Source organism: Pelobates fuscus, chromosome 2, assembly GCF_036172605.1.
Source record: "Pelobates fuscus isolate aPelFus1 chromosome 2, aPelFus1.pri, whole genome shotgun sequence".
In the NCBI taxonomy this organism is placed as follows: domain Eukaryota; kingdom Metazoa; phylum Chordata; class Amphibia; order Anura; family Pelobatidae; genus Pelobates; species Pelobates fuscus.
In genome coordinates, this window is record NC_086318.1 from 140,101,518 (window position 1) to 140,128,647 (window position 27,130).

The 27,130-nt window shown below is 40.0% G+C and overlaps 1 protein-coding gene across 2 annotated transcripts in view; it reads left to right on the forward strand.

Annotated features, from left to right (window-relative positions):
- The window catches only part of LOC134586872 (probable cation-transporting ATPase 13A4), a 160,051-nt gene that overhangs the window by 68,996 nt on the left and 63,925 nt on the right, over nucleotides 1-27,130 (forward strand). For both annotated transcript variants that reach the window (XM_063442773.1, XM_063442774.1), the window contains exons 8-14: nucleotides 2,641-2,713; nucleotides 5,116-5,244; nucleotides 10,353-10,523; nucleotides 12,286-12,443; nucleotides 13,685-13,873; nucleotides 15,910-15,971; nucleotides 21,590-21,740. In XM_063442773.1, the coding sequence (XP_063298843.1) occupies nucleotides 2,641-2,713; nucleotides 5,116-5,244; nucleotides 10,353-10,523; nucleotides 12,286-12,443; nucleotides 13,685-13,873; nucleotides 15,910-15,971; nucleotides 21,590-21,740 (933 nt within the window). The remainder of the gene's footprint in view (nucleotides 1-2,640; nucleotides 2,714-5,115; nucleotides 5,245-10,352; nucleotides 10,524-12,285; nucleotides 12,444-13,684; nucleotides 13,874-15,909; nucleotides 15,972-21,589; nucleotides 21,741-27,130) is intronic.

The following is a 27,130-nucleotide window of genomic DNA, read 5'->3' on the forward strand; positions in this document are numbered from 1 at the left end:
GAATCCCGAAACAAACAAAGGCACCAGCCATGGCACCGCGAGACCTGATTGTCCGATTTCAATCAGAGCAAGACAAAGTAGCAGTCCTGGGAGCACTAAAGGGGAAAAAAACCCTACAACTTTGAGGACTCACAACTTACCTTTGGCGGCCGCAATGCACGTCTGGGACCCAGCCGGCACGGCTCCTTTTGTACCGAGAAATTCCTCAACGGACACATACAAGGCTGCCACTACCTGAACTCCGGCCACTGGACTCTAGAAACAGCCACACACCAATCCCTTTACTTTACTTGCATAAGTTCAAAACTGTTTGTTTTATTTTTATTTTAGCTTATGTAACACTCTCTGATTATGTTATAGGCCTCACACACAAGTGACCACACTTAAACCAGGCGATATCACCACACCTGCAGCACATTCCTTAGAATGCAGAGCGACACACCTGACCGCTATAAGCCCAAAGTACCCACAAAATAGATCCCTAACACGCTCCCCGAGAACAGAAGAGCACACCCACAAATGCGGTTCAGGGTCGCCCTGAAAACACGAATGCGAGGCACTAGGCTCCAGACCACGCACTTCGACCACGCTCTTAAGCCTCGCTTCACCACACGCTGGTAGAGGTGAACCTCGCTACACCACACCTCACATAGAGGTCTAACCTCATCAATAGATAAGAGCTGTCCCTTTTGCTATAAGCCATGATACACACAGGCTGTCACCCCTATGCAGCACCGTGGGGCCTGTCCACCTCCTCAAAATAGATCACGCTAAACCTACCTATTGCGTGTGGTGCACTAGCCCTCTCGTGTAACCAAACTACCAACACTCGTAGGCTACCACATGACACGCCAGTTATAATGTATATAATATATAGTTTACTTATGGCTGACACCTCTTGACTCACACATTACCAACAACACCTGTTCACTCGATAGAACTCTATCTCAAAAATTAAAAACGTGCAGTACTCACAATCGCCTTATGACAGACTGAACCTATGTGACAATGTGATGATGACAAATGCTGTTGTTGCGAAATGCAAATACCTGTAACCCTCTGCACATAAAAAAAATTATAAAAAAAAATGGCCTTTGTCATAGAATTCTACATTAAACTTTCTAACCTTTAAATCCTAAACAAAAAATTATAGTTCCAGTCTATTCATATGCAACTCTAAAATCACCACCCCTAACATTAAATTATCTAAGCCTGATTGCTAAACATATGTTTAAAATCCATAATCCTAAAACCCTGCCCTAAAATCCAAAGCCCTTAAATAGGTAAAGAAATGGAACTCTAAACACAAACCTCTAATCCTAATCTAAAAATTATTAACTCTAGCTCTAACCACTTTAAGTCTCAGAATTGATGGCAAAAGACTACATGGTACTTGGCCAAACTGAGACCGTGTAGAAAAGCTAACCAGAACATGATCTCGCCCCAAAAGTCTCATTTTCTCACTGAATGTTAAAAAGCAAGATAGTTTTATTAAACCAAGACGTAGGAACCTCCATGTTGTATCTGACACTGCATAACATATATTATTCCTAAAAGGTCCCTGGAGTAATTAAGTGTAAGGCGATTTGTAATGTTGAGTTAATATTTAGTTATGATTGTGTTATTTATTTATTTTTTAGCTACTAAAGTGGGAACATGAGGGCAACTTTCATTAATTATCAACTAGAAGTGGTCTCACAAATAATCGGGGGGAAAAAAAATTAACAGAAAAAGAAACCCTAGATCTCCAGAACACTACATAAATAAAAACAAAAAAAATGATTCTTGCATGAAATAACTGTAATAAATATCTATGTAAAATGCAATTACTGATGCCCAGGGTTAACTTTCTTACTCACCCGGTTTCCTGCAAAACACTCTTACTTTTCGATTTTCAACACAACCTCAGTAGGAAATAATTTTACTGGTTGCTAATAAAGTAACCTCCCCTGCAAATTTTTATTATTATTAAAAATAAAATAACTTAAATAATTTGAATGCACCATAACTACTACAGTTCTCTTTAGTGATTATTGTGCTTTGAGCAATTGGCTTTCTCTCTCTGTTTTCTATCAAACTTTTTTTATTTTTTAAATTAGTCGAACATGTGAAAGTCAATAATACCCTGAGCAAGCCTGGGATATGTTAGTTTTATCAGTATGGCTGCAGAAGGTGTAGGTGATGGTGCCAGGGAGACACCTACTTATAGTCAAACCGCTTTGATGGTAATGATATGATAAAAAAACCTATAGTGAGCTATAGTGCGCTTATAGGATACTAAATCTATGCATTAATATTATCAAACTAACATAGTCAAAACCCTTATTTGCAAACCCTAGTGGATATGTGCATTTAAGTTATTGACAAGATGTCCCTTTATCTAGAAAAGCAAACAAAATCACTGGTACACTTTGTATCTTTTAATAAAGGAAAAATCTGGTAACTCAAGTCAAGAGTGGATAAGTATATGCCTTAAGGGAGCTATTAATTAACTATGCATTTACAAAAAAAAATCCTTTCTTATAATTACCCCAACTGTTAATGTTCCCATGTAGACATAGATTTAGCAGTGAATGTTTTACAATTATTACCTCTACTTGCTTCTAACTTCCTACACAAATCTGCTTCCCCAATTTACAGCAATCCGTTAAACTGCACAGACTAGTTGAATCACACAATAACATCATGGTTTCTGTGTATGGAAAACAAACAGGTGAGTTTGAGATTAGAATTAAAGATGTTCTAAAGACCAAAAATACTTCCTAAATGTTTATTTTTTCTATAACTAGTTTTTCCAGTGAAGGAATCAGGCTGTTGACCTTTTATTATTTTAACTAATTATACCATCTACTATACTGCTATCTCGTATGCATTTCTGTTACATTCATAATATTTTATCTAATTCTTCTAATTTAAAATTATTGTATCCAAACTAGCAGATTGGATAAAGTGGATTTTGTGTGTGCCTGCAAAAAGCAGATAAATGTTTTTTGTGAATCTGTCTTTGCTAAGAGTAAATCAGGATAAAGTTTGATAACTAAGCAAAATGTATATATTGTACTGTATATAGGAATTGCATGTGAGACTTAAACTATTTTAATATTACCATGATGTAAAGTGATGGTTTTATTAAAGTCTCAGAGATTAGTATTGTTTTGTTCTCCTACTTACTTCCCTCAGCAACAACCACTTTACATGTGCAAATTAAAGATGAAGAAATTAACATTAAACAATATCTCATTAATATAACCAACCAAAATCCTCAAAAGTAGCCAAAACTCTCAATTCAACTTTTCCATTTTTTTGGGTTGCGAACCAAGATGGTGGCCAACGCACAAACTTGGCGATGTGAAGCCAAATATGAGTTCCAACCACTGGTACAATGAATGTCAAATATCCAAATAAGAATGTTTCACACTAGAAAAGAATGATGGAGAATACATTTCTCAAGGTCAGAAGCAAGCCGTAACATGGTACGCCAGGCATGTATGCAACGTCAAGCTTTTGTCCCTCATGTGAGGGACAATGAAACCTACATCTAACACTTTCACAGTGCATTTACAAGATATCCAGAAACACCGCACGGCCATTTGTTTTAAAGACCTAATTACTGCAGTAAGAGGTGTCTGATTTATGTCGTCCTAATCGCCCATGTGGAGGTTGGAAAGCTCAGGGTCTTGCGGACTGATTTGAAATCAGGAACTCCATATCCTGCACCAGTACTAGTGTTTTTTTTTTTTTTTCCAGTCAATGAGGAAACTGAGGTTCTAAAAGAGTCCACTTCCAAGGAAAATGCCATTTGGAGGGATTGAGTATCCTGAGTCAAAAGTAGCAAATCATAACCCTCTGTTATGTAGAAATGAAATCACTGGTTTCAAAAGCTCAATGAAGCTCTAAGAAATGAGTGAGAGGATAAATGGGAAAACAAGTGAATAACTATATGATTCCATGCCACACCAACTGGAGGACATTTTGGTGAATGTGCACTATCAGATCTGTATTGAAGAAAGTATTCAATGGCAGGAGTAGACCTTGGAGGCAATCGATGTCCTCCATTTTGAAATGGAGTTATTGAACATGAAAGATGAAGGGCTTTAAGTTGCTTGCTGGATGGACAGCACCTGGGAACAGGTTGCTGGGATAAGCTAGGGTACCACAAGGGGTTGATACAACAGTGCCCTTTTTGTACTCATGAAAAATCAATTCTGTGAGAAAGACAAACAAGAAATAGAAAGTTATTCAATTGGATAAATATGAACCTCTTGAAAGATTCAGGTATCAGTAGTTATCCAGACCTAACTGTTGGAATACTGGTTTAGTCCCCACAACTTTTGGAAGGAAAAAAAAAAAGAATGTGAAAAGTTACTTACAGTAAGGATGTCTTCCAGATGAGCCACCTCAATATCCTCTTCTTTGCCAAGGATGACCTTGTTGAAGAATCAAGGGGATTAAAGGTCTGAGATAGAAAGCCTTAGTGCGATTAAAAGAAGCCTCCTGAACAGACAAAATCCTCTGCCAATCCTCTTCAAAAATCTAAGGGTAGAACACCTTCATATTCTATTGAGCCTTTCTAAGATTGTGAAAATGCCATTGCAAGTTCCCAACTGTTTTATGAAAGTATATCAAAAAAAAATATATATTTTTTTTGTCTGGAATTCAGAGCCATATTAATCAACTTGGGCTCATTCTTAGCATGGTTACCTTACCTATGGATTATTGCTCTTTGTTTCCAGTTTATTGGTTGGTCCTCTGAATATGTCTTCTTCTGCAGTTTAAAAAATATTTGTAAAGAGAAATCGCATATCTAAAATGTTGGCTTGGCAATTGGACAGGGAAATTCAAGACAGTCTTACCAAGGGTCTGGACACCAGTACACCTCCGACAACAAAAAATGTCATTGGAGATTGTAGGGCATAAGATGACTTGTCTGAACCAATACACAGCAATTTAGTTTTTATCCGCACACTTATGAGTAGACCGAAATCAAAAACCTTGCCTGTTCCAAGCAGTCACCATAATTATTTCACAAGACCATAAGCAAACCATCATTAGCACTTTTTAAAAATGTTGCAGATAAACCTTAATGATGTTTCATGCATTTTATGTTTCCAACAGGAGTTTATGAAGAACAGTCTCGTAATTTGGCTCCTGGAGATGTCCTAGTTATCAAAAGAAACTCTATCTTACCTTGTGATGCATTGCTTATTAGTGGAGGATGCATTGTGAATGAAAGCATGCTTACAGGTATGGCTACTAATTCTAGATTGACCTTGGAGCTCTTAAATGTAAAACAGTGTTTTTAACTTGAATTCTTATCAGTATTGAGCATGACATTCTACGTGTGACCATTTACACAATAATAAAACAGAAATGTACTATGAACCTTGACCAATTTATCCCTTCACTACCAACATGATGCTTGAAATACATATGACTGGCTTTTAACCAAGTAACAATTAACTGTCTTGCTTTCTACTTGTGATTTTGGGAATCTGAATCACAAAATGAGGATTCCTTAGAAACATCCATAAGAAGAAAATCCATAATCGACTGTTAACATTTTATGTTATGCTTATATGCTTCTATGCTATTTTTCTAAGTTTTATAAAATATTTTAATGAAAATGGATGAATAAATTACAATTCCATAAATTCAAATAACTGACTCTTTCCCTCTATCCTCTCATACCTTCCACCATTGGAAGGATGTGGTAGTTGTGAGGTGGGCCTAAAGTTTTGTGCTAGTGTCAGAGGGGAAAGGGGTCAGGTCTGCCGCTGCCTGCATAAACGGTGTTTCAACCAGGCATGAATAAATGCTAGGTAGACTGACCGCCTCTCTTGCCTGCTCCAATGAAGGCCAACTGTGGTGATGGCACTGCTGAACCATTCTCTGAAGGATAATTGGTGGTTGTAACTTCCTCCCAAACACATTTCGCATAAAAGATATATCTTTATCTCTTACTGCCTACATCAATGAGATATAAAGTAGAATCCTACATACAATTTTGGAAGCATAGAACTTGCTTTGTGTAATCAGCCCAAGTTTTGTAATCCCCACCAATAATACATGTGTCCAAGATCCAGATGATTATATGATGGTATTCCTCCAATGTAGTCAGAAAAAAAATATATACAACCAGAAAAAATTAAATCCACTAGAATTTATTCACATATCAATAAAATATTAACACAAATAAAATATTGGTGACGCCAGTCAAGTGACCGCAGTTGCGATCATATGGGTAAATAGAAAAAAAAATACAGATTGAGCATCAGTCTGGACAGTTGCTATGAATAGAAGCTTAGGCATAGAAAACATGAAAAGGGGTCTACTGCTGGTACCAACAAAGAAAACAGTGTTTACATTGTTGCCTAGAAACCCCTCTAGCGGCTGTCACTCAGAAGGCCACTTGAAGTGTTTCCTGGGTCACTCCTGCGCAATGACCTTTCAATGCATCTCTATGAGAAGATGCTGACTGACGCAGCGTGGCATTTTTCAGCACATACGCCATTGTGGATGGCATTGCATTGGTGAAGATAAACAAGTTTGATACCTGCTAAGGCAGCTTAGAGAAAAGTGACAAATAGAGGGAAAAGAGAAGCAGTAAAAATAAAAACATAGATTTTTTTTTTTACTGCTCCTCCTTTCTTTTTCCCTCTATTGGTCACGTTTTACTTGATTTGTGAATAAAATCATAAACATTTTAGTGGCTGCCCCTAGCCATCAATCAGCTTTTTCCCTACATCAGTCATTTGGGCACCTTGGGTAGAACTCTGAATCCTAAAGCAAACAAATATGCATGTCCATTGAACAAGTCGTTTGTTATATGTCCACATGGTGCTTTGGAAATATGAAATTTGGCTTGGGGAGACCCGTATACAAAATTGGGATGACAGGAGACTATTAGGACAATCCTCCCTATTTTTTGGATAGTCATGGGTCATTTTATTTTTTAAATACTAAGTTTATACTCCATACCCTCTGATGGCAAAGTAAATAACAGATTTATTAAACTAAAACAAAAAACCCTAAAATCTCACACTGACATAAGTATTCAGATCCTTAACTCAATACTATGTACTAGTTGAATCGCCTCTGGCGCAATTACAGCCCTCAAGCGTTTTGGGTATAATGTGACAAGCTTTGCATACCTGGATTTGGATGATTTCTACCATTCATCTAAAGCTCTGTCAGGTTGGATTGGGACTGTCAGTGGACAGTTAATTTCTGGTCTTTCCAGAGATGCTCAATTGGGTTCAAGCCCAGACTCTGGATGCGCCACTCAAGGAGATTCACTAAGTAGTCACAAAGCCACTCTAGCATTGTCTCAGCTGTTTTCTTAGGGTTATTGCCCTGCTGTGAGGTGAACATTCAACCCAGTCTGAGGACCTGAGTGCTCTGGACCAGGTTTTCATTAAGTATATCTCTGTATTTTGCTATGATAAATGTTGTTTATATTTTGCACTCCTAAATAAGACTGTGCCCAGACATTTGTATTTAAAGCTCTTGGAAGAGTCCTAGTGTGTGTAAAATGCAAAGGCAGTGACTAGGACCAATTTTTAGCTGGGCACATAAGATTACACTCTCAAAACTGGAGTAGTTTACAGGTATAAACATTTACAGGTATACAGACATGCACACACCTAAATATATATAGAGAAGGAGGCTGAGTGGACCTCTTAATAAAATTGTGTGTGTGTGTGTCAGTGATATCTGTGATTGTATGTCTATGATTATGTGCATGATTGTATGTATATATGCAATGATGTGTGTGTGTGTGTGTGTGTGTGTATATATATATATACACACACACACATCATTGCATATATACATACAATCATGCACATAATCGTAGACATACAATCACAGATATCACTGACACACACACACAATTTTATTAAGAGGTCCACTCAGCCTCCTTCTCTGGAAGGGGTGGAGTGGATCTTCTCCCTGCAGTAGTTTTACCAATCAAGACATAAACTTAATAAGCTTTCCAAATGTTTCAATACTATTACAAAAACCTTCCAAATTATGTATCTACAAAATTCACTATTCAAGTCTATTGGGATTTTTGTAAATATATTTGGATTTTTTTTCTAACGGTATTGAATCATTTGGAACACTTTTTTTTTTTTTGTATTCATTCCTTAACTGGTAATCTGTTGTAGGCTTTTCCAAAAGGAAAAAAAAATTTGACATTTGCACTATGGTGTCGCGTTCCTGGGTGCTCTGGACCCGGTTTTCATTAAGTACATCTCTGTATTCTGCTATGTTAAGCTTTTCCTCATCATTGACCAGCCAACTAGCCTATGCCACTGAAAAACACCTGCAAAGCATGATTCTACCACCACCAGGGCTGTCCTTATGCATGGGCACACTGGGCTGTTGCCCAGGGTCCCCATGAGCATAGGGGCCCCAAAGTCTTGTCAACCTTTCAGTATATTATTTATTAAAACATTTAGGTGGACTAATCACCGTAGTATTTGCTGTTAGCTATACATGCAATCTTGCTGTTGCGAATACTTATCTCGACGAAAACAACTTAGACGTACTAATTGTACATAAGCAAGTCAAAATCGACACACACAATTTGTTGAAGCTGTAAAAGCTAGAATAACGTTCTACTAATATTTTTAAGTCGGTTGCCTCACCCTGCTTGTGTGGATTAATCTCTGCTGTACAGCATGTTTTGATGTTTAAACACTGATGTTGGTGGTACCCATAAATATAATCATAATTTACATTTTTATTCCAGTGAATAATTGTGTAGGCAGGGCCCCAGTGCACTGATTTGCTCAGGGGCCTATAATGCTGTTAAGATGACCCTGACCATCACCAAGTTTCACCATTGGAATGGTACTACGTAGGTGATCAGTGGTTCTTGGGTTTTCTCCAGGCATGATACTTTAAATAGAGGCCAAACCATTCAATCTTCATTTCATGAGAACCAGAGAATCTTGTTTCTTACATTCTAAGCCCTTTAGGTTTTTTTTTGTTTTTGTTTTTTTTCAAATTCCAAGCATGTCTTGCAATGAGGAAAGGCTTCAATCTTGTCAGTCTGACATAAACACCCGATTGGTAGAGTGTTAGAGTGATAGTTGCCCCCCCCTTAGGCCTGTGTCCCTTAATTGGTTGGTTAGGCCTGGAGGACAGCATAAGGAGAGTCCTGGTGTGTGTAAAATACGCAAGGGCAGTGACTATCCTAGGAACAATTGTTAGATTGCGGTAGAGGAGCTTCTGTTTCCCCAATCCTCTACTGCAATCTGTCTGCTTCGCCACGCTACATGGAGTGACTATCAGGAGGGGAGCACTGTGCAATGTGCCTCCTTTCCTGTTGATCAACTCCACACGACACACTTAGGCTGTGTGGACGACACACTAATGTGTTATGCCACACAGTTTGGAAAGCTGTGCTCTAGAGGTTCTTTGATTTATTTTTTTTTTTTTTTTACATTTTATTTATTTTAAATTTCCCCCGCCTTTAAAGCCAGCCCCTATATTGTTGCACCACACCACTATGCACACATCTTTCTACAAGAAATCTTACTATCAGAATACTAAATGTGACGAAGCAGGTAACCTTTTGGTTTTGGAATTAGCCATTTAGTCCACCAAGGCGGGTTTAGGTTACTCAGATGTAGGCACTTGAGCTACACAAGAAGCAAATTATGGTGCTACAGACAAATTTGCCATATGCACATCTGGTTTCACTGGACATTAGCCACGAACACTGATGACATTAAGAGATTGCTGTAACTCTACCGCAGTAAGACCCACAGAGATTACCCTTCAGTTTAGCCATGGATGATCATCTTCCTTTCTTCTTCCCCTTTCACCTCACCCAGTTCATTGATGTCATTCTAATTAGCCCCTTTGGGGGAACATGTATTTGACAGGGTTTCTTATTGAAATTTGTTTCCTCATACTCACTCAAATGTTTAATTTTCCTGTATTTCTACTTTTATTTATTTTGTCCTCTCCAGTATTGCTTGAGATCTGTGAGTCTTGCTTCTCTGCCTCAAGTTGTATCTGTCCTGCAAATCCCTTTATGTTATGTCATACTTTTGCATTTACATGTGACAAAAAGCTCAATAAATGCAGATTAAAAATGTTGCCAATATTTTTCAAAATATATCATTTTAAAGGTTTACTCAAAAACAATAAAGGGCAAATTTTTTTTTATTTTATTTAATAACTATTTTAGGGTTAACATGCTTACTTTACTGATCTAAAATCTATGTGTCCCTGGTAGAAATTGGCCAAAGTCTATTAATATTGATACTGTGACCTACTTTAAGGAGCTAGCCAACCAAATAATCTGTAATTGTGGTATCTGATTTTACCGCAAATAGGAGAAAGTATTCCAGTAACAAAGACTCCTTTGCCTAATACGGATGATACACAGCCATGGAAAGTTCACAGTGTGCATGATTACAAAAGACACATTCTCTTTTGTGGAACAGAAGTCATCCAATCCAAAGGTTCTGATCTAAACCCAGTGAAAGCCGTTGTGATGAAAACAGGTACTAATTATTCATCTTGCATTTTTTATTTTGTTAAATTGTAATAATTAGAAATTTGATTTTTTTTGTCATTTATAGAATCTAGAATTTTTATATTTAAATTATAAACTCACTATACATACATTTGTGTTACTTTTTGTTTTCTGTAGTTAGCCTTTTTATATATTTTATCCCCCCATAGACCATGTCTAGAAGTATAGGAATAGATATGTAAGCAAATTATTTTCTCTATGTATGTTTCTCATTAATGTGACGTGAAAGCCAAGTACTTGCAAACTCAGTCCTAATTTGAGAACATGGACTACTAAAGTATTAAAATAACTAAGCATTCTCCCTTACTCCTTAACGGGAATACACATATACTATGCAAGTTTCTTTAGTAAACCTATTCTAGCAGTCATTTCCATGTAGGCTGGTTTTTATTGTTTTTGCATTAAAAAAAAAAAAATCTGGGGTTGTTCTCTGCTATTGTAATATCAGCCATCTAAAATAAAAGCAAGATACATTGATCAGCTATAATAGTAAAACCACCTACTTAATATCGCATAGGTCTCCATCATGCTGCCAACTCTATTGCGTTGAGGCATGGACTCAAAGTCCTCTGAATGGGTCATGTGGTTTGTGGAATCATTCCGAGCAAATCCTTTAAGTCCTGCAAGTTGTGAGGTGGGGCATCCATGGATCGTATTTTTTTTCCAGCACACCCTAGAGATGCTCAAATGGATTGAGATCTGGGGAATTAGGAGATGAATGCAACACCTTCAACTCTTTGTCATGTTCCTCAAACGATTCCTGAACAATTTTTTGCAATGTAGCAAGGTGCATTATCCTATCCTTTGCCATGAAGGGGTGTACATAGTCTGAAATAATCTTCAGGTAGATGAGTGTAAAAGTAACATCCATTTGATTATCAGGACCCAAGGTTTCCCAGTAGAATATTGCCCAGAGCATTCCACAACCTCTGCTGGCCTGCATTCTGTTGCCATATCTTCCCCAGGTAAAGGACGCACACACACCCGGCCATCCACTAGATCTAAAAGAAAATGTGATTCATCATACAAGGCAACCTTCTTCCATTGCCCATGGTCTAGTTCTGATGCTCATATCTCCATCGAAAGTACTTTAATCAGTGGAGAGGGGTCATCATGGACCATCTCTGATGGGTCTGTTGCTATGTAGCCCCAGATGCAGCAAACTGTGCATTTTGTGTTCTGACACCTTTCCATCATGGCCTGCATTAAGTTCTGAAGCAATTTGAATGGCAGTAGCTCTTCTGTGTGATCAACTGGACTGGCTGGCTTTCGCTGCCCTCACTCATCAATAAGCCTTGGGCACCCATGATCCCAACGCGATTCAATGGTTGTCCATCCTTGCACCACTTTTGTAGGTACCAACGACTGCATACTGGGAAAACCTACAGGACTTGCCGTTTTGGAAATGCTCTGACACAGTTGTCTAGCCATCACTAATTGGCGCTTGTCAGTCCCTCAGAACTTTTCACTTGCCCATTCTTCCTGCTTACAACACAGGAAATTAAAGAACTGTCTGTTCACGTGCTGCATAATCTATCCCACCCCTTGACATGTGCCATTGTAATGATATAATCCAATGTTATTCACTTCACCTGTCAGTGGTTTTAATATTGTGGCTGATCAGAATGTAATCTCTACTTTACTTTATACCCTAAAGCAATGTACGTTTTTATTTGGTCATCTTCCTGTTATTTGTAAGTCTCTTATACAGTTTCTTATTTTCCTTCCAGGTTTTAATACAGCCAAAGGGGATTTGGTGCGATCTATTCTTTATCCCAAACCAGTAAACTACAAGCTGTTCAGAGATGCTTTAATATTCCTTTGTTGTCTTATTGGACTGTCCCTCATTGGAATGATCTATGCAGTGTGCATATTTTCTCTAAAAGGGGTACATTCATTTTAAATTCACACCCTAATATGTTATGGCTGAGTTTATATTTAGTTGACCATTTCAGATGATCAAGCCCAACGTTGGAGTCAATGGTTATATGTTTTAGTTCCATAATTGAAAAATCATTATTTGTAATATACATTTAAATTATCACTGTGAAAACTTGGAGTTATAATGACACAGTAATGCTTCTTAACCCGTTCACACTGTTTGGGTTAAGATGGCATGCTATTTTACAGAGGAGGAGCTGCACGCCAGTCTGGCTGGCTCGGATAGTGACACTGTTTTAGACAGTGACAATATGACAGCTAGGGATCGACCGATTATAAATTTTGCCGATATTTTCGGCCGATATTCCGATTTTGTATTTAAATTTTTTTTAAATAAATATTGGTATCGGCCAATAATCACCGGTAAAAGGATAGAGGTGGTCCGGCGTGTCCACAAGGTGGCACAAGCGTCTGCCTTGGGGGGTGCTAGAATAGAGTGACCGTCAGGAGGTGGGCGCACAGCATTCCCTCCTGCCAGGCACTCTGTGTAGTGTTGCGGAGCAGTGCGCACCGCGGTACAGGAACTTATGTTTCCTATACCCGGCTGGACTGAAAGGAAGTGCTCACTGAGAGAGTGAAGTTTGTGTGAAAAATACAAAAAAACAAATATGAATACTAACTTTGGCCAGGTTTTTTGACTAAGTGGCTACTAAACAAGACTGTGCATACCCCATTTTGAATACCTTGGGTTGTCTACATTGTCTACATTTGCAAATGGTATGCCAAGATGGGGTAGTTTTCCTGGGCTGCCATGTTGCTCAAAGGCAACATAGACCAAGCAAATAAATCTGGCAAATGTCAATGTGCAAACATATAAAATGAGCACTGGTAAATTATGTAGTAATAAGCATATCAATACATCAGGATGCATTTGAAAGCTAATTAGAAGTTAAATGTACCCTCTTGAGTGTTGCTGTTGTTTTTACTTTTTTTATCATTAATTTAGAGCACAGGCACTGTTATATCAAGACCCCAAATATACATGTTTTATTTTACTAAGCAATTATTTAAATAAAACATTTTTTTTGATTGATTTAATGCAAAATTCATATTAATATGAATATATGCTAAAAAATTACTACTATCTGGATTTCTGTTGTGATATTTTTAGGCATTCAAACGTAGCACTGAGGCTTTGTAGATGTATAGTTTTTAAAATCACATGTATATGCTTTCAACATGGGACAGACTGAAGCTGGAGAAGTAGTGAAAAAGGCTCTGGATGTCATCACCATTGCTGTTCCTCCTGCACTCCCTGCTGCTCTCACTGCAGGAATCATCTATGCCCAGAAAAGGCTTGAGAAAACTGGAATATTCTGCATCAGCCCTCAAAGAATCAACCTCTGTGGGACACTCAACCTGTTCTGCTTTGATAAGGTATATGTGGCACTAGATCTGATACGTAATATATCTACCATAAATTGGAATTATTTCGTACTAGCCTTTTGGCAATCATGCATTGGTACTCTGCCACTTGATTTAGTAACTTTCTAGCCTCCTTTCTCCTGCCAAAACTCTCAAAGCTTGATTTAGAGCTTTGCTGGTCTGAAGTTGAAAATGAGATACATAAATTTAACTTCTCATTAGTTTTATCAATTGTCACAGAAACTTTATATGGATTGGCTGTGTGACCTATAACACACCTGTGTGATGGAAATGTTACATGTCTGACTATAAGGTTGTAAATGAAGGAAACACAGTCACTAAGTACAGTCTGAGTACTATGGCGATAAATAAAAAATGACAAGTGTGATATATAACAAATTTAGTATGGAATAAATGGAAAAATCTGACCATTTACATTGTTGCTCCTTTTGGGCTTTTTCCATAGCCTGGGCCTGGAGCTGTTACTGCAATAGCCCCTATGTTAATCTGGTGTTGCTTATTCTTTTTTCAGTACTTTTATTTCAACCATTCTCCAGTTTATTGATTTATTTATTAAAAAGGCCACTATAGTCACCAGAACAACTACAGCTTAATCTAGTTGTTCTGGTGTCTATAGCCTGCCCCTGCCGGCATTTTCATGTAAACACTGCCTAGGGACACCTCAAGTGGCAGTCACTCAGACGACCACTAGAGGTGCTTCCTGGCTCAGTGCTGCACAACGTACAGCACTGATGTTTAGCATCTCCACACTGTGCATGGAGGCGCTGAACATTTCTCAAACATATGCATTGAGTCAATGCATCTCTATCAGGAGATGTTGATTGGCACAGAGTGGCATTTTGCTGCCCATGAGTATTAGCCTCCTTTTGCTTTTCTATCGGATTGGCTGAGATCATCAAGTTTGATCCTCTCAGACAAAGAGGTGGAGCGTAGGGAGGGCCAGCTGTGACCAGACCTACGTGACACTGGAAAAAGGTGAGTTAATCACCTTTTTTAACTAAAAGTAAGGGGGTCCAAACAACTATTTAGACCTATAGTGTCATAAAAACACATTTGTATTCCTGACCTTATAGTGTTCCTTTAACATTTATTATATTGCGTTCTTATCCAGAGCACTTTACAATTTATGGAAAAACATTGACAATTGTGCAAAAAAGGACAAATCAATTTTTTAGAGACACTGAAACAAGTAATCACCTATATCCAGACATGAGTTATAGCCTGAGGTGTGACTTACCAAATATAAGACTAATATCTATTAATTGCAGATTTATTTATTTTTAAGTGCATACCAAGCAAAATATCACATGTAAAGTTAAGATTCCACAGATGTATATGATTTGTACACTTTTGGCAATATGTTATGCAAATATACTAAACTTTGGCTTAATGAAGCCACTGCAGTCTCACTGTTCAATTTCCTGCCGCTTAGAAGTTAATTTGGTTTCTGTCCATGCAGCCCTTGGGTGTGACATCCTGCCTGAAAAAAAAAGGTTTCATTTTCAATCAGATGTTAACTGACTTTAGTAGTTTTTATCTCCTGCTCTGTAAATTGACTTTTAATCAAACACAGAAGGCTAACAGAGTAGGAGATAAAATATTCTAAATGAAACAGACTATGCAATAAAGAACATTTAAAAATCCCTCTTTGCAGATAGTGTTTATGACGGCAGTGATGGTCAGATGCAGACAATTTAGCAGTGATACTTCATGGCGCATCATCTATACTCCAAAACTGCTTTTATTAAGCTACCATTGTTTTGGTGACTGCCGTGTCCCTTTAAGGAGTTAATGTATGATTATTTCACAAAATTATCAGTTATATAATAATGGACCTGCTCTATGTAGCAGGTTGTGAGCCTCTTTTGGAAAGATTTTATTTTTTTTACCTGTGAGAAGTCATCTTTACAGGATCTGTGTGTACATTATCACAGTATGCTTTTATTGTAACCACACTTAACTTATCAGGTTTAAGAATGTTTGGAGCTACGGTATTTTATAATCTGCTTTTATTTGATCAATTTTAGACGGGAACTTTGACAGAAGATGGAATGGATCTTTGGGGAGTAGTCCCTTCCAAAGGATATCAGTAAGCAATTGGTTAAAAAACATATATGTATTGTTATTTATTCATGGTTTCAGTCATTGAATGGCATGTGAGATGGAAAGAGGGTGCAGCACCTTCAGGGAATTCTATTTTATAGACGTTTATAAATATGTAAAACAAGAGGAAGAGTGCAACAAAATATATTGTAGTATTTTTGGTGTAAATTAATAAAAATGCACTTACAGTGTGTAGAGCTTAAATTATCTTTACTGGAATGCTCTTGGGCAGTACAATCCCTGACTAGTGATATCTGGTCAGGGCAGGCCTTAGGGCTGTGCAGGCGCACAGGGTGCCATGGAGCAGGGGGCGCCGTGCGGCCGCACAGCTCACACATGGCCGGCCGGGATTTAACAAATAAAATAAATACATTTGCGGCGGGGGCGGAGCTAAAAGTGCCGGATAACTGCTGCAGGGGAAGCAGGAAGGAGTCCCTGCTTATCCCAACAAACAGTCTCCAGGAGCTGCACTGCCTGTCTGCCTCTACAATGAACAGAGGTAACTGTGTGTGCGTCTGTGACTGCCTGTGTGTGTGTGTCTGTGGGTATGACTGTCTGCGTGTGTGTGAGAGACTGTCTGCCTGTATGTGTGTGTGTGGCTGTGTAAGACTGTATGTGTGACTGTGTGTGTAAGACTGTATGTGTGGCTGTGTGTGTAAGACTGTATGTGTGGCTGTGTGTGTAAGACTGTATGTGTGGCTGTGTGTGTAAGACTGTATGTGTGGCTGTGTGTGTAAGACTGTATGTGTGACTGTGTGTGTAAGACTGTATGTGTGACTGTGTGTGTAAGACTGTATGTGTGACTGTGTGTGTAAGACTGTATGTGTGACTGTGTGTGTAAGACTGTATGTGTGACTGTGTGTGTAAGACTGTATGTGTGGCTGTGTGTGTAAGACTGTATGTGTGGCTGTGTGTGAGTGTTTTTATCTACCTGTAACTGTGTGTTTCTGCCTGATCCTGTGTATGTGACTATCTGCCTGCAACTATGTGCATGTGGTAGATTTGACAGTGTATATGTATAACTGTGTGCATCTGACTGTGGGAACTCTGCAAAATATACACCTGCATTCACACACAGGTCTAAATGCATGTTTTTATCTGAATTATTTTAATTGAATTATCTGAAATATCTCACACACAGCCACTAAACCCAGCACAAATATCACATACAACCAATACACGCATGTCACACAATGTTAATACACCCATTACAAATATCACACACAGTCAACACATAGCATACATATCACACACAGTCATCACATATATCACATACACAGACAACACAAACATTACATCATACATGGGGGGTGCTGTGAAGATTTTTTCGCACTGGGCGCTTAAAGGCTTAAGGCCGGCCCTGTATCTTGTGGTGTTGTCTTGATCCAGTAGTAAGTGCTCCAAGGGATGTGTGAACTGAACAGACAATGAGACCAAATCTAGTAAGGTATTTTTTTATGTGATAAATTTAAAATGAAGAAATACCCTCACAGTGTATAGAGCCTTTATACTGTAATCTATACCAGTGCTCTTCAACCCTCTTCTGAAGACATGCCTAACAGTCCAGGATTTAGGGATTACCGAAGTGCGTGTAAGGTGTTTATAAACAGAAGAAAAAAAAACACTTTTGATTCTAAGATGTATTTAGTTTTTTAGTTTTTATTAAACACTTTAGACACACTTCGGTAATCCCTAAATCCTGGACTGTTAGGTGGGCCTTGAGGATTAAGGAGCACTGCTTTATACGGTACTCGGTACTGTATAAAGTGTAATTTTACCTCCACATAAAAAAATACTGAACAAGATATGGTTTTAAGTGTTTATTTCACATTTTCCTCAGGACCTGAACTACTGGATCAAAAGAACACACCAGATATCCCTTGGCGGGGAAAGAGAGTAACTAAAGCATTTACACACTGTAAGTGCCTTTCTTTCTTTTCACCAGAAATGCTACACTATATTTTGTCGCGGTTTTCCTCTTATTTTACATATTTATCAACGCCTGAGAATTCCCTAAATTCCCTTCTTTCATCACACATGCCTTTAACTGGACTGGAACAGAGAGGTGCTTTGTAAATATTGTTTTACTGAGATTTTCCATTTCATAACCGTGGTCATGCAAGAAAGTAATGTAATAATGTGGTGAGACGCGCAGGTCTAATATGAAAGATACAATGTAAACGTGATGGTTCAACAGATAGTAGACTTGCAGGTCTATAATTTGGTGCATAACAGTGTGGCTCACAGGCCTCAAACAGGAAACAAAGTAACATTAATAGTGTATCAGAAAGGTCCAAGTTAGATGCAGTATTCCCAACCAGACATATAATCGCATGTCATCTAGCTTTTTCTTCTTTTCTGGTGTTAAGCTGTGAGTATAAGGCATTGTGCCCAGGGATTCCCCATCTGTCGGGTGCATATCCTAACTCCTTCTCGACATGGTGAAGGGAAGGGAAAAGAGGGGTGGGGAGAAGGAACGGGTAGTTAGGAGCTGGCTGCCGTAGTGGAAGCATGTTATGGGGGGGAGGGGGAGAAATGAGGGGAGAGGAGTTTAAAGAGGTGGTCCCAGCCCCCCACTGCCCCTGATACCACTTAGGCCCCCTGCTGGGGTATGTCTTATTTCTGTTCACAGGTGTAAGTCAGGGTCTATCGTATGAGTGCATGGAAGTCAGCTGACTTCGTAATAAGGAGCCAGTGACTCCAAATGTCATAGTATGTCTGTGATCTGCCACTCGATTGGTAGGTGAGGTCCTCCATGGAGTGGAGCTCCTCCATTCTTTGGAACCAGAGGGTTACGGTTGGGGTACTCTCTTGTTTCTAAAAGAGGGGGCAGAGAGCTGCTTTGTATATTCAACTCTATGCGCTAGAAACCTGTCACCTTTATATTTTTACAAGTTGAATGGTATGTGTAACAAGACTCAGAGTGTAAAATTGCAAATACATTTGGAATGTTACTTTGTCCCCTAAAGAATGCAGCTAACAAATAATAAACCAAAATGTCACAATAATGCACTCCATCAAAAAGTAAGAACACACCTGAGGAAATGAATTAATTCCTCACTTTATTAACCATTCTGAAAAAAAATATTCAGAACATTAAAACAGTGGCAGCTAAATTGCACCAAAAAAATATAGGAAATAAAGTCCTAACTGTACGTGGGGTGGGGGTAGGAGTCAAGTGACACACATACTACACATACCACCATGAGCTGGACATGTTCCATGCCTGAAGGACACCTTATCAACTGCTAGACTTTTGCAATAACTCAAAAATGCTGTTTATGAATAAGAGGTCTAAAATTTTTATGAAATATGCAAAATTGCAGGTTCTTTTTGAGAAATTTCTAACTCTTTGCAAACTTTATTATTTTAAAGTAAGAGTCGTGTAAATGGGAGACATCATAGGAGTTGGATATACTGACAGTTTTTTTCACTAAAGTGAGAATGATAAAGAATTCCTAGTGAATTTAAGGCCTAAATAGCTGAAATGGAACCATAGCTGACGGACTAGGGGAATTGTACCAGTTCGGCTGTTTTAGTCTTGCATTTGAAATTCACTTTAAATTCTTAATTCTTACTTCAGTGCATAATCTTGTAAGTGTTGAGTTGATGGCTGGAATGAGGCTCTGTTAGCAGAGATTTCTAAAAGTTGCTTATTACCTACAATCTACTGACAGTCATTTGGGATGTTTGAATGGAAAAGTGGTAAAAAAAGCAACATTCTTGAGCAGACCTACGAGCTATTACATGCATGGCTCCTTAACACGTAGAGACTTGAATAGTAAGGCTTGCAAATATGCGTTAAAGATTGAGAGGAGACATATTACTCTATTCAGACTGTTTCTAAAATGTAAATAATTTGTTTAGAGGGGATTTCTGAGAGACATAGTAACTAGGATATTCTTACTTTTTATATTTCATTTTTTATACCTAGAAAAGATCAAAATCTATGGTGCTATGTGGCTTCCAATATATTATGTTTAGTGGATCTAAAAATACACTAAAATGATAGAATGCAGTGAGCCTGATAATCGCAACATCAAAGTACTGCAAGATTTTGAGTTAATTTAGTTCTTGAACATTGATATATTTCTCTTTATGTTGTAAGCTGGTACAAGTGCTTTTTTGTGGCAGCATTGGCAACACAAGACTTTTTTGACAGGTTACAGAAAAATATGACCCAAAATGTTTTCCTAGATCTTCTTTAGCACTTGTCAAATATGTGAGACAATTGAGAGTAACTTTTATCCATACAGTTCACCCTACAAAAGCTCCATAGGATTGAGGTCTGGAGAGTGGAAAATCACACGCAAAACCATCCCAGATAATGAGCTTCAGCAGTAAATTGAAATCACCTCAATGTACACATTCACTATTTTTATAAACCACATTGGACTCTACATAATGTAAAGCAATATCTATCCATACACTTTGTGCCCAAATCCCCCTATTTTGTGTGTACCCATGCCCTTGTTATTTTCTGTTCGAGCATTTGGTACTATTTCTCTTCTTATTTTGTTTGCCGAACTAATCACCTAACACCGACAACCCTCCTGGCCCGTTAAGTTAAAACAAACCACAAGAATGCAGTGTTCTCTTTGTTTGGCTAAAACTACCAAACCATTACTATAATATGAGCCAGGGGATGCATTCACCTTTTTGATGATTTCACTACTTTCCGCTTGGATGAAAACGCACAAACTAGACCGAACCCTATAGCTAAAATTATGGAACTATTTCTGGACAGACTTATTCAGAACGGTCGGTCAAATCCTTTAACCCCATGGCGATTCGACTGTGTTCGTGGGATCTGAACGCTTTTCAGATATATTGGGCGCTCACATCCAAGCTATCTGGGGATATGTAGACTATGGGGGTTCGGTTATGGGAAATATGATTTTATGTATTTTAAAGTGTTTTGTGAATTTTCTAATTTTGAAATCTTTTCTGTACCTGGCGATTTTAATACGGCCACTCAACCCAATTATCTCCAGGATAGAGAGGAGGGATTATACTGTTTATTTGGGAGTGTTTTACATTGTAACTGTATGCTGATCCAAGGTCCATGTGGGAGTATACCTTGCTTGGGGACTTGCATAAAAGGCCAAGCTGTGGCCTCTATTAAACAGTTTGTTTTACCCCTTCATGAAGTCTTGGCTCATGTTTGGGGGGGATTGGGAGTTATAATCACTACACCTTCTGCTTTACTTGGATTTCGGGAGATTCTGCACGGATATACTCAGCTAGAGTATGGGGGATCCGTTACACACTTTAACAAGCATTGATAATATAAATAAACCATGCTCAGCGAGACAATACATCAGAATCAACATGTTTCATCCTGGGCACATGCTATCTCAAGAGTTCCAAAAAAAAATAAAAAAATTAGTTAGGTTATAAGCTGTAGTTGTTCTGGTAACTATAGTATCCCTTTAGGTCTAATGTGCCATGCAGACAAAAAAAGTCTACAATAAATGTTTGTCAACAGAGGAAAAATAAATTAATAAACATTTAATTTTATGGTAAAATCTCTCATAAAGACCTGCTGTAATTATTACAAAAAGTGAGAGCATGTGATTAAGATTAATTTGTTTTTTAAATTAGGTTTCAGGATTTAATCCATTTAGCAGAAGACACTCCACTGCCTTGGGGACATCTGTTTGGAGCCCTGGCCTCCTGCCATTCGCTGATTACCCTGGATGGCAAAGTGCAAGGAGATCCACTGGATGCGAAAATGTTTGAATGCACTGGTTGGGTAAATGCACTCTCTAATATGTAAAAGCATTATTGTTCTTTAAATACTGTACTTCTCATAACGAGCTACTTGCATTGAGTTACATGTACCACTGTCCTTACATAAGATAGTATAAATTGATATGGTTTATAATGAGTTTTTTTTTTTTACCATTTTATTATGCATACTACATAGACAAGTAGTCAATCCTTGTTTTATTAAAGGTTTAGAGATAACAAAAGGTACAATAGTTTGTTTGTGACTGTCCGGCAAAAGCAAAATATAGTACAAGAATAAAACAACTAGATTCAATGCATCTCTATAAAGACACTCATTTTCAGACCGCAAAGCCCTGCCAAAACTTCAAAATCCTCATTTAGAGAAATTCAATTTTAGACCTGTGCCTGTTAGTGTCGTTAATAAACATCTTAATAATTTAAATGAAAAACCAGTGTGGACCAGATCAAATCCCAACAATGTTGCTAAAGCTCAGTGCGCCAGCAATTGCTAAACCTGTCACTACCATTATCAATGAATCCCTGGTGTCAATATACATACCCAAACTTTGGAAGACTGCAAAAGTTGTACCTATCCATAAAAGTAAAAAATCTTGGAAAAATCCATCCACACACAACTATGTGAATATTATCAACAATCAAATTATCTGACCCCTGATCAATCGGGCTTTCGTCCAAATCATTCAACTTCAACTTCCCTCTTAAAAGTTTGCAATGACATCCAAATTGGCATGGAACTATTTTCTTTGATTTTGCCAAGGCATTTGACACAGTAGACCATGGCATTCTTTTGCAAAAATGTAAAAACTCAGGCGTTGGTGATCGTCCGCTAACCTGGTTTTGATCATATGTTTTAGACTGATTGCAATATGTGGCCATTTCTGATAGCGCTTCCCTCCCTCTTCCAGTCACATGTCGTGTTCCCCAAGGCTTCATACTCGGCCCCCTGCTATTCACATTATTTATAAATGATCTACCTAACATCTGCAAATCCTCAACTGAACACATGTATGCAGACAACACTGTAATCTACGCTAGTAAACCCAAGCTACCGCAGCAGGAGGCTGTGTTACAAATAGTGATGTCGCGAACATGAAATTTTCCGTTCGCGAACGGCGAACGCGAACTTCGGCAAATGTTCGCGAACTGGCGACCCTGGCGAACCGCCATAGACTTCAATAGGCAGGCGAATTTTAAAACCCACAGGGACTCTTTCTGGCCACAATAGTGATGGAAAAGTTGTTTTAAGGGGACTAACACCTGGACTGTGGCATGCCGGAGGGGGATCCATGGCAAAACTCCCATGGAAAATTACATAGTTGATGCAGAGTCTGGTTTTAATCCAAAAAGGGCATAAATCACCTAACATTCCTAAATTGTTTGGAATAACGTGCTTTAAAACATCAGGTATGATGTTTTATCGATCAGGTAGTGTAAGGGTTACGCCCGCTTCACAGTGACAGACCAAACTCCCCGTTTAGCGCACCGCAAACAACCGCAAACAGTCCATTTGCACAACTGCAAACTCCCCATTTGCACAAGGTTGGATACCAAGCTAGCCATGTCCCGTTCCTTGTCCTCACTGATGTCATTGAAGGTCTCTTCCTCCACCCAGCCACGTACAATACCAAGGGTCCCCGAAAGGTGACAACAAGCCCCCTGTATTTTTTTTTAAATGTACACTACTGTTACACCAGATATGAGTTGCACTGGTGTGACACTGTGCCCTGGCAGGCCCTGAAACGCACACGTGTGAAGGAAACTGACTGCTATTATATTACAGTCCAAAAAGTATTGTGACACCAGATATGAGTGGTGGCACTGGGACCACCTTAAAAATATTGGATATTGCAATAAATCATGATCACTGTAACGGACCGTTTCAGCAGACAAGGGGTTAAAATCAGTTTAGGCAATATTCCCCTTTCAGATATAAAGGCAGCTTCAGGAAAACACCAAACTCCCGAATTGAATACAAGTGAATGCACCAAACTCCCGAACTGCATACAAGGGAATAAGGTAGCACTCCAAACTCCCGAGCCGGAACCTCACGAATAGCTGCTAGCAGACGAACAGGAAAAGCTCCCAAGCGGCTTACACTCCTGGCAATCAGTCTCTATCAGCATACAGTGAATCCCCCCAAAGACGAGACAAGGCTCCGTGTTGTGGGTCAAGCAGTGGTCTGGTTTATTATGGGTTACCCGCCCAGTATTTATGCAGGTCTCCCACTTGGTGGACACTCCCCTAGGGGACCAAATGGGAGACTGTAACAAAAGACAGACAGGTATCAATTTAGGACATACAGTCACAATACTTTCCCACAATGCATCCTGGTTTCCTCTCCTCTGCCCTGGAGATAATTGAGAAGTAATTCAATTATCTCCCAGGACAAAGGCAAATCGCCATTATGCACATGGTGAGCATAAAAACACTTTAAAATACACAAAGTCATATTTTATACATAAAACACAGACATGTCACACATCCCCATATAGCTGGGATCTGAGCGCACAAAACTACCGAATAGCGCTCAGATCCTATTCACACAGTTCAATTGCCATGGAGCCAAAGTCTTTAATTACATGAATAGGCTCCATGGCATATCTATCTGGGTTAACACATTCACATAACAAAAGTACCGGATGAACATGTATTCGTTAGATCTGTATGAATAAGAACCAGGTGGCGGACGGCTCAGTGGTGTTCGTGCAAATAAGTGTCCGTTTTTAGATCCATGGTGTAAGCGCTGAACACTGCTGGCCGCTCGGGACTTTTAAAATGGCCGCCGCCACGTGTTCGGTAAACGAACAAAGACCACCCTGTATTCGTCAATTAAGCTGCGGTTAACCGCAGCTTCAGGGAGGTAAATTGGCGGCACACTCCAGCTCCCAGGTGGTCGCTCCTTCGGCAGTTTGTTCGGTAGATAAAATCTACCGAACACCTCGGCAGAGAGGCAATAAGCCTTTCTGCAGGGAAAATAAAGTCTTTTAAAGTCTGGTCCAAAGGCAGCAAGCGGGCAACCAGGCTTCTCCAATGCAATGTGGCGAGATTGCTCTCGTCACAATCACTATATACTTTCTCTACAAACCTCTAAAACAAACCAAACTACTCATCCATCCGCTATACCACTTTATCCCACCTAGAACTAGTGCCCAGTTAAAATACTTGACTCTTACTTAACCACACTCAGTCATGCCACACACATTTCACCACTACTCTCACTGAATCCCTCTGACTACGGCTAAATTCATCTTCTACATCAGAACACTACTCCTAAGATTGGGTTGTATCCATGTCTCGGGTCTTTCATTTTGTATAGGGGCAGCTTCGGTCTCCTTCAACACTGACACTCCAGTGCATATTATTAAAAGATTGGGCAGATGGAAATCCTCAGTCTACAACCGATATATTCCTCATCCCGAGAAAGAAATGAGGAAAGCTTTTAAAAGTTTGGCTTTGTACATTTGATGCAATAAGTGTGTTTTTCTTTAATACCTTTTCACCCTCTTTGCATGAACCCGATTTACATAAATTACTAATATGTTTCTGAACATATATATTATATTATTCACTCGCTCACTCACTCTCTGGGCCGGTGCTTGGATTTTTAGGTACATAGGCGAAGATGCATTTTTCTGCCCCCCCCCTCCCCCCCCCAAAAAACATCTTCACCTATGTGCCTCTTAACCAGCCCCTCTCCCCGACCATTAGTGGTCCCTTCCCTGTCCCTTAGTGTTCTTCTCCCCTCCCCCCTCTTTTCCCTGTCTCTTGGTGTTTATCTCCCGTTCCCTCTCTGTCCCTTGGTGCACTCCACCCCCCTTTAGTGGTCACACTCCCCTTCCTGGTGTGCCTCCCACCTCTATTGTTGCATTGCCGAGCGGAGCAGATCCCCTAAAGGAGCTTCAGTTTTCTGTACCCGGCCGGACTGACAGGAGGTGCTCACAGAGAGAGCACTCCCTGTCAGTCTGGCCAGGTACAGGAAACAGAAGCTCCTGTACCGCGCTCCGCTCTGCTACACTCTGTACACACTGACAGTCACACACTCAATGACAAACACACAGACGTCACTGACAGACACAGACTCATTGATCTGACACACACTCATTCATTGACACTGACAGACCCACACTCACAGACAGACGCTGTCACTCTCAGACAGACGCTGTCACTCTCAGACAGACACGCTGTCCCTCTCTGACAGACACGCTGTCCCTCTCTGACAGACACGCTGTCCCTCTCTGACAGACACGCTGTCCCTCTCTGACAGACACGCTGTCCCTCTCTGACAGACACGCTGTCCCTCTCTGACAGACACGCTGTCCCTCTCTGACAGACACGCTGTCCCTCTCTGACAGACACGCTGTCCCTCTCTGACAGACACGCTGTCCCTCTCTGACAGACACGCTGTCCCTCTCTGACAGACACGCTGTCCCTCTCTGACAGACACGCTGTCCCTCTCTGACAGACACGCTGTCCCTCTCTGACAGACACGCTGTCCCTCTCTGACAGACACGCTGTCCCTCTCTGACAGACACGCTGTCCCTCTCTGACAGACACGCTGTCCCTCTCTGACAGACACGCTGTCCCTCTCTGACAGACACGCTGTCCCTCTCTGACAGACACGCTGTCCCTCTCTGACAGACACGCTGTCCCTCTCTGACAGACACGCTGTCCCTCTCTGACAGACACGCTGTCCCTCTCTGACAGACACGCTGTCCCTCTCTGACAGACACGCTGTCCCTCTCTGACAGACACGCTGTCCCTCTCTGACAGACACGCTGTCCCTCTCTGACAGACACGCTGTCCCTCTCTGACAGACACGCTGTCCCTCTCTGACAGACACGCTGTCCCTCTCTGACAGACACGCTGTCCCTCTCTGACAGACACGCTGTCCCTCTCTGACAGACACGCTGTCACTCTCTGACAGACACGCTGTCACTCTCTGACAGACACGCTGTCACTCTCTGACAGACACGCTGTCACTCTCTGACAGACACACATGACATACATTCACTAATTATTTTAATAAATAAAAATGTTCCACCCAGCCTCCCTACCTGGAGAGCTGGTGTGGATGATGGATCATTCCCTGTGGGGCTGCTGGGCGGCGTGCAGCAGTGCTGTGATCAGGCGCGGCGAGGGAGCTCTGATCTCATCGCTCTGCTCCCTCGCGGGCTGTCTGCTGATACCGCGGGAGCCTGAATATGACATTATATTCTGGCTCCCGTGGCATCAGCAGACAGCGCGCGAGGGAGCAGAGCGGTAAGATTAGAGCTCCCTTGCCGTGCCTTATCACATCACAGCACTGCAGCGCCGGGGTCCAGATGGTGGCCGGTAGGAGGGAGAGCTTCCCTCCTGCCGGACACTGAAATATTGCACCCCCAGAGCCCATGC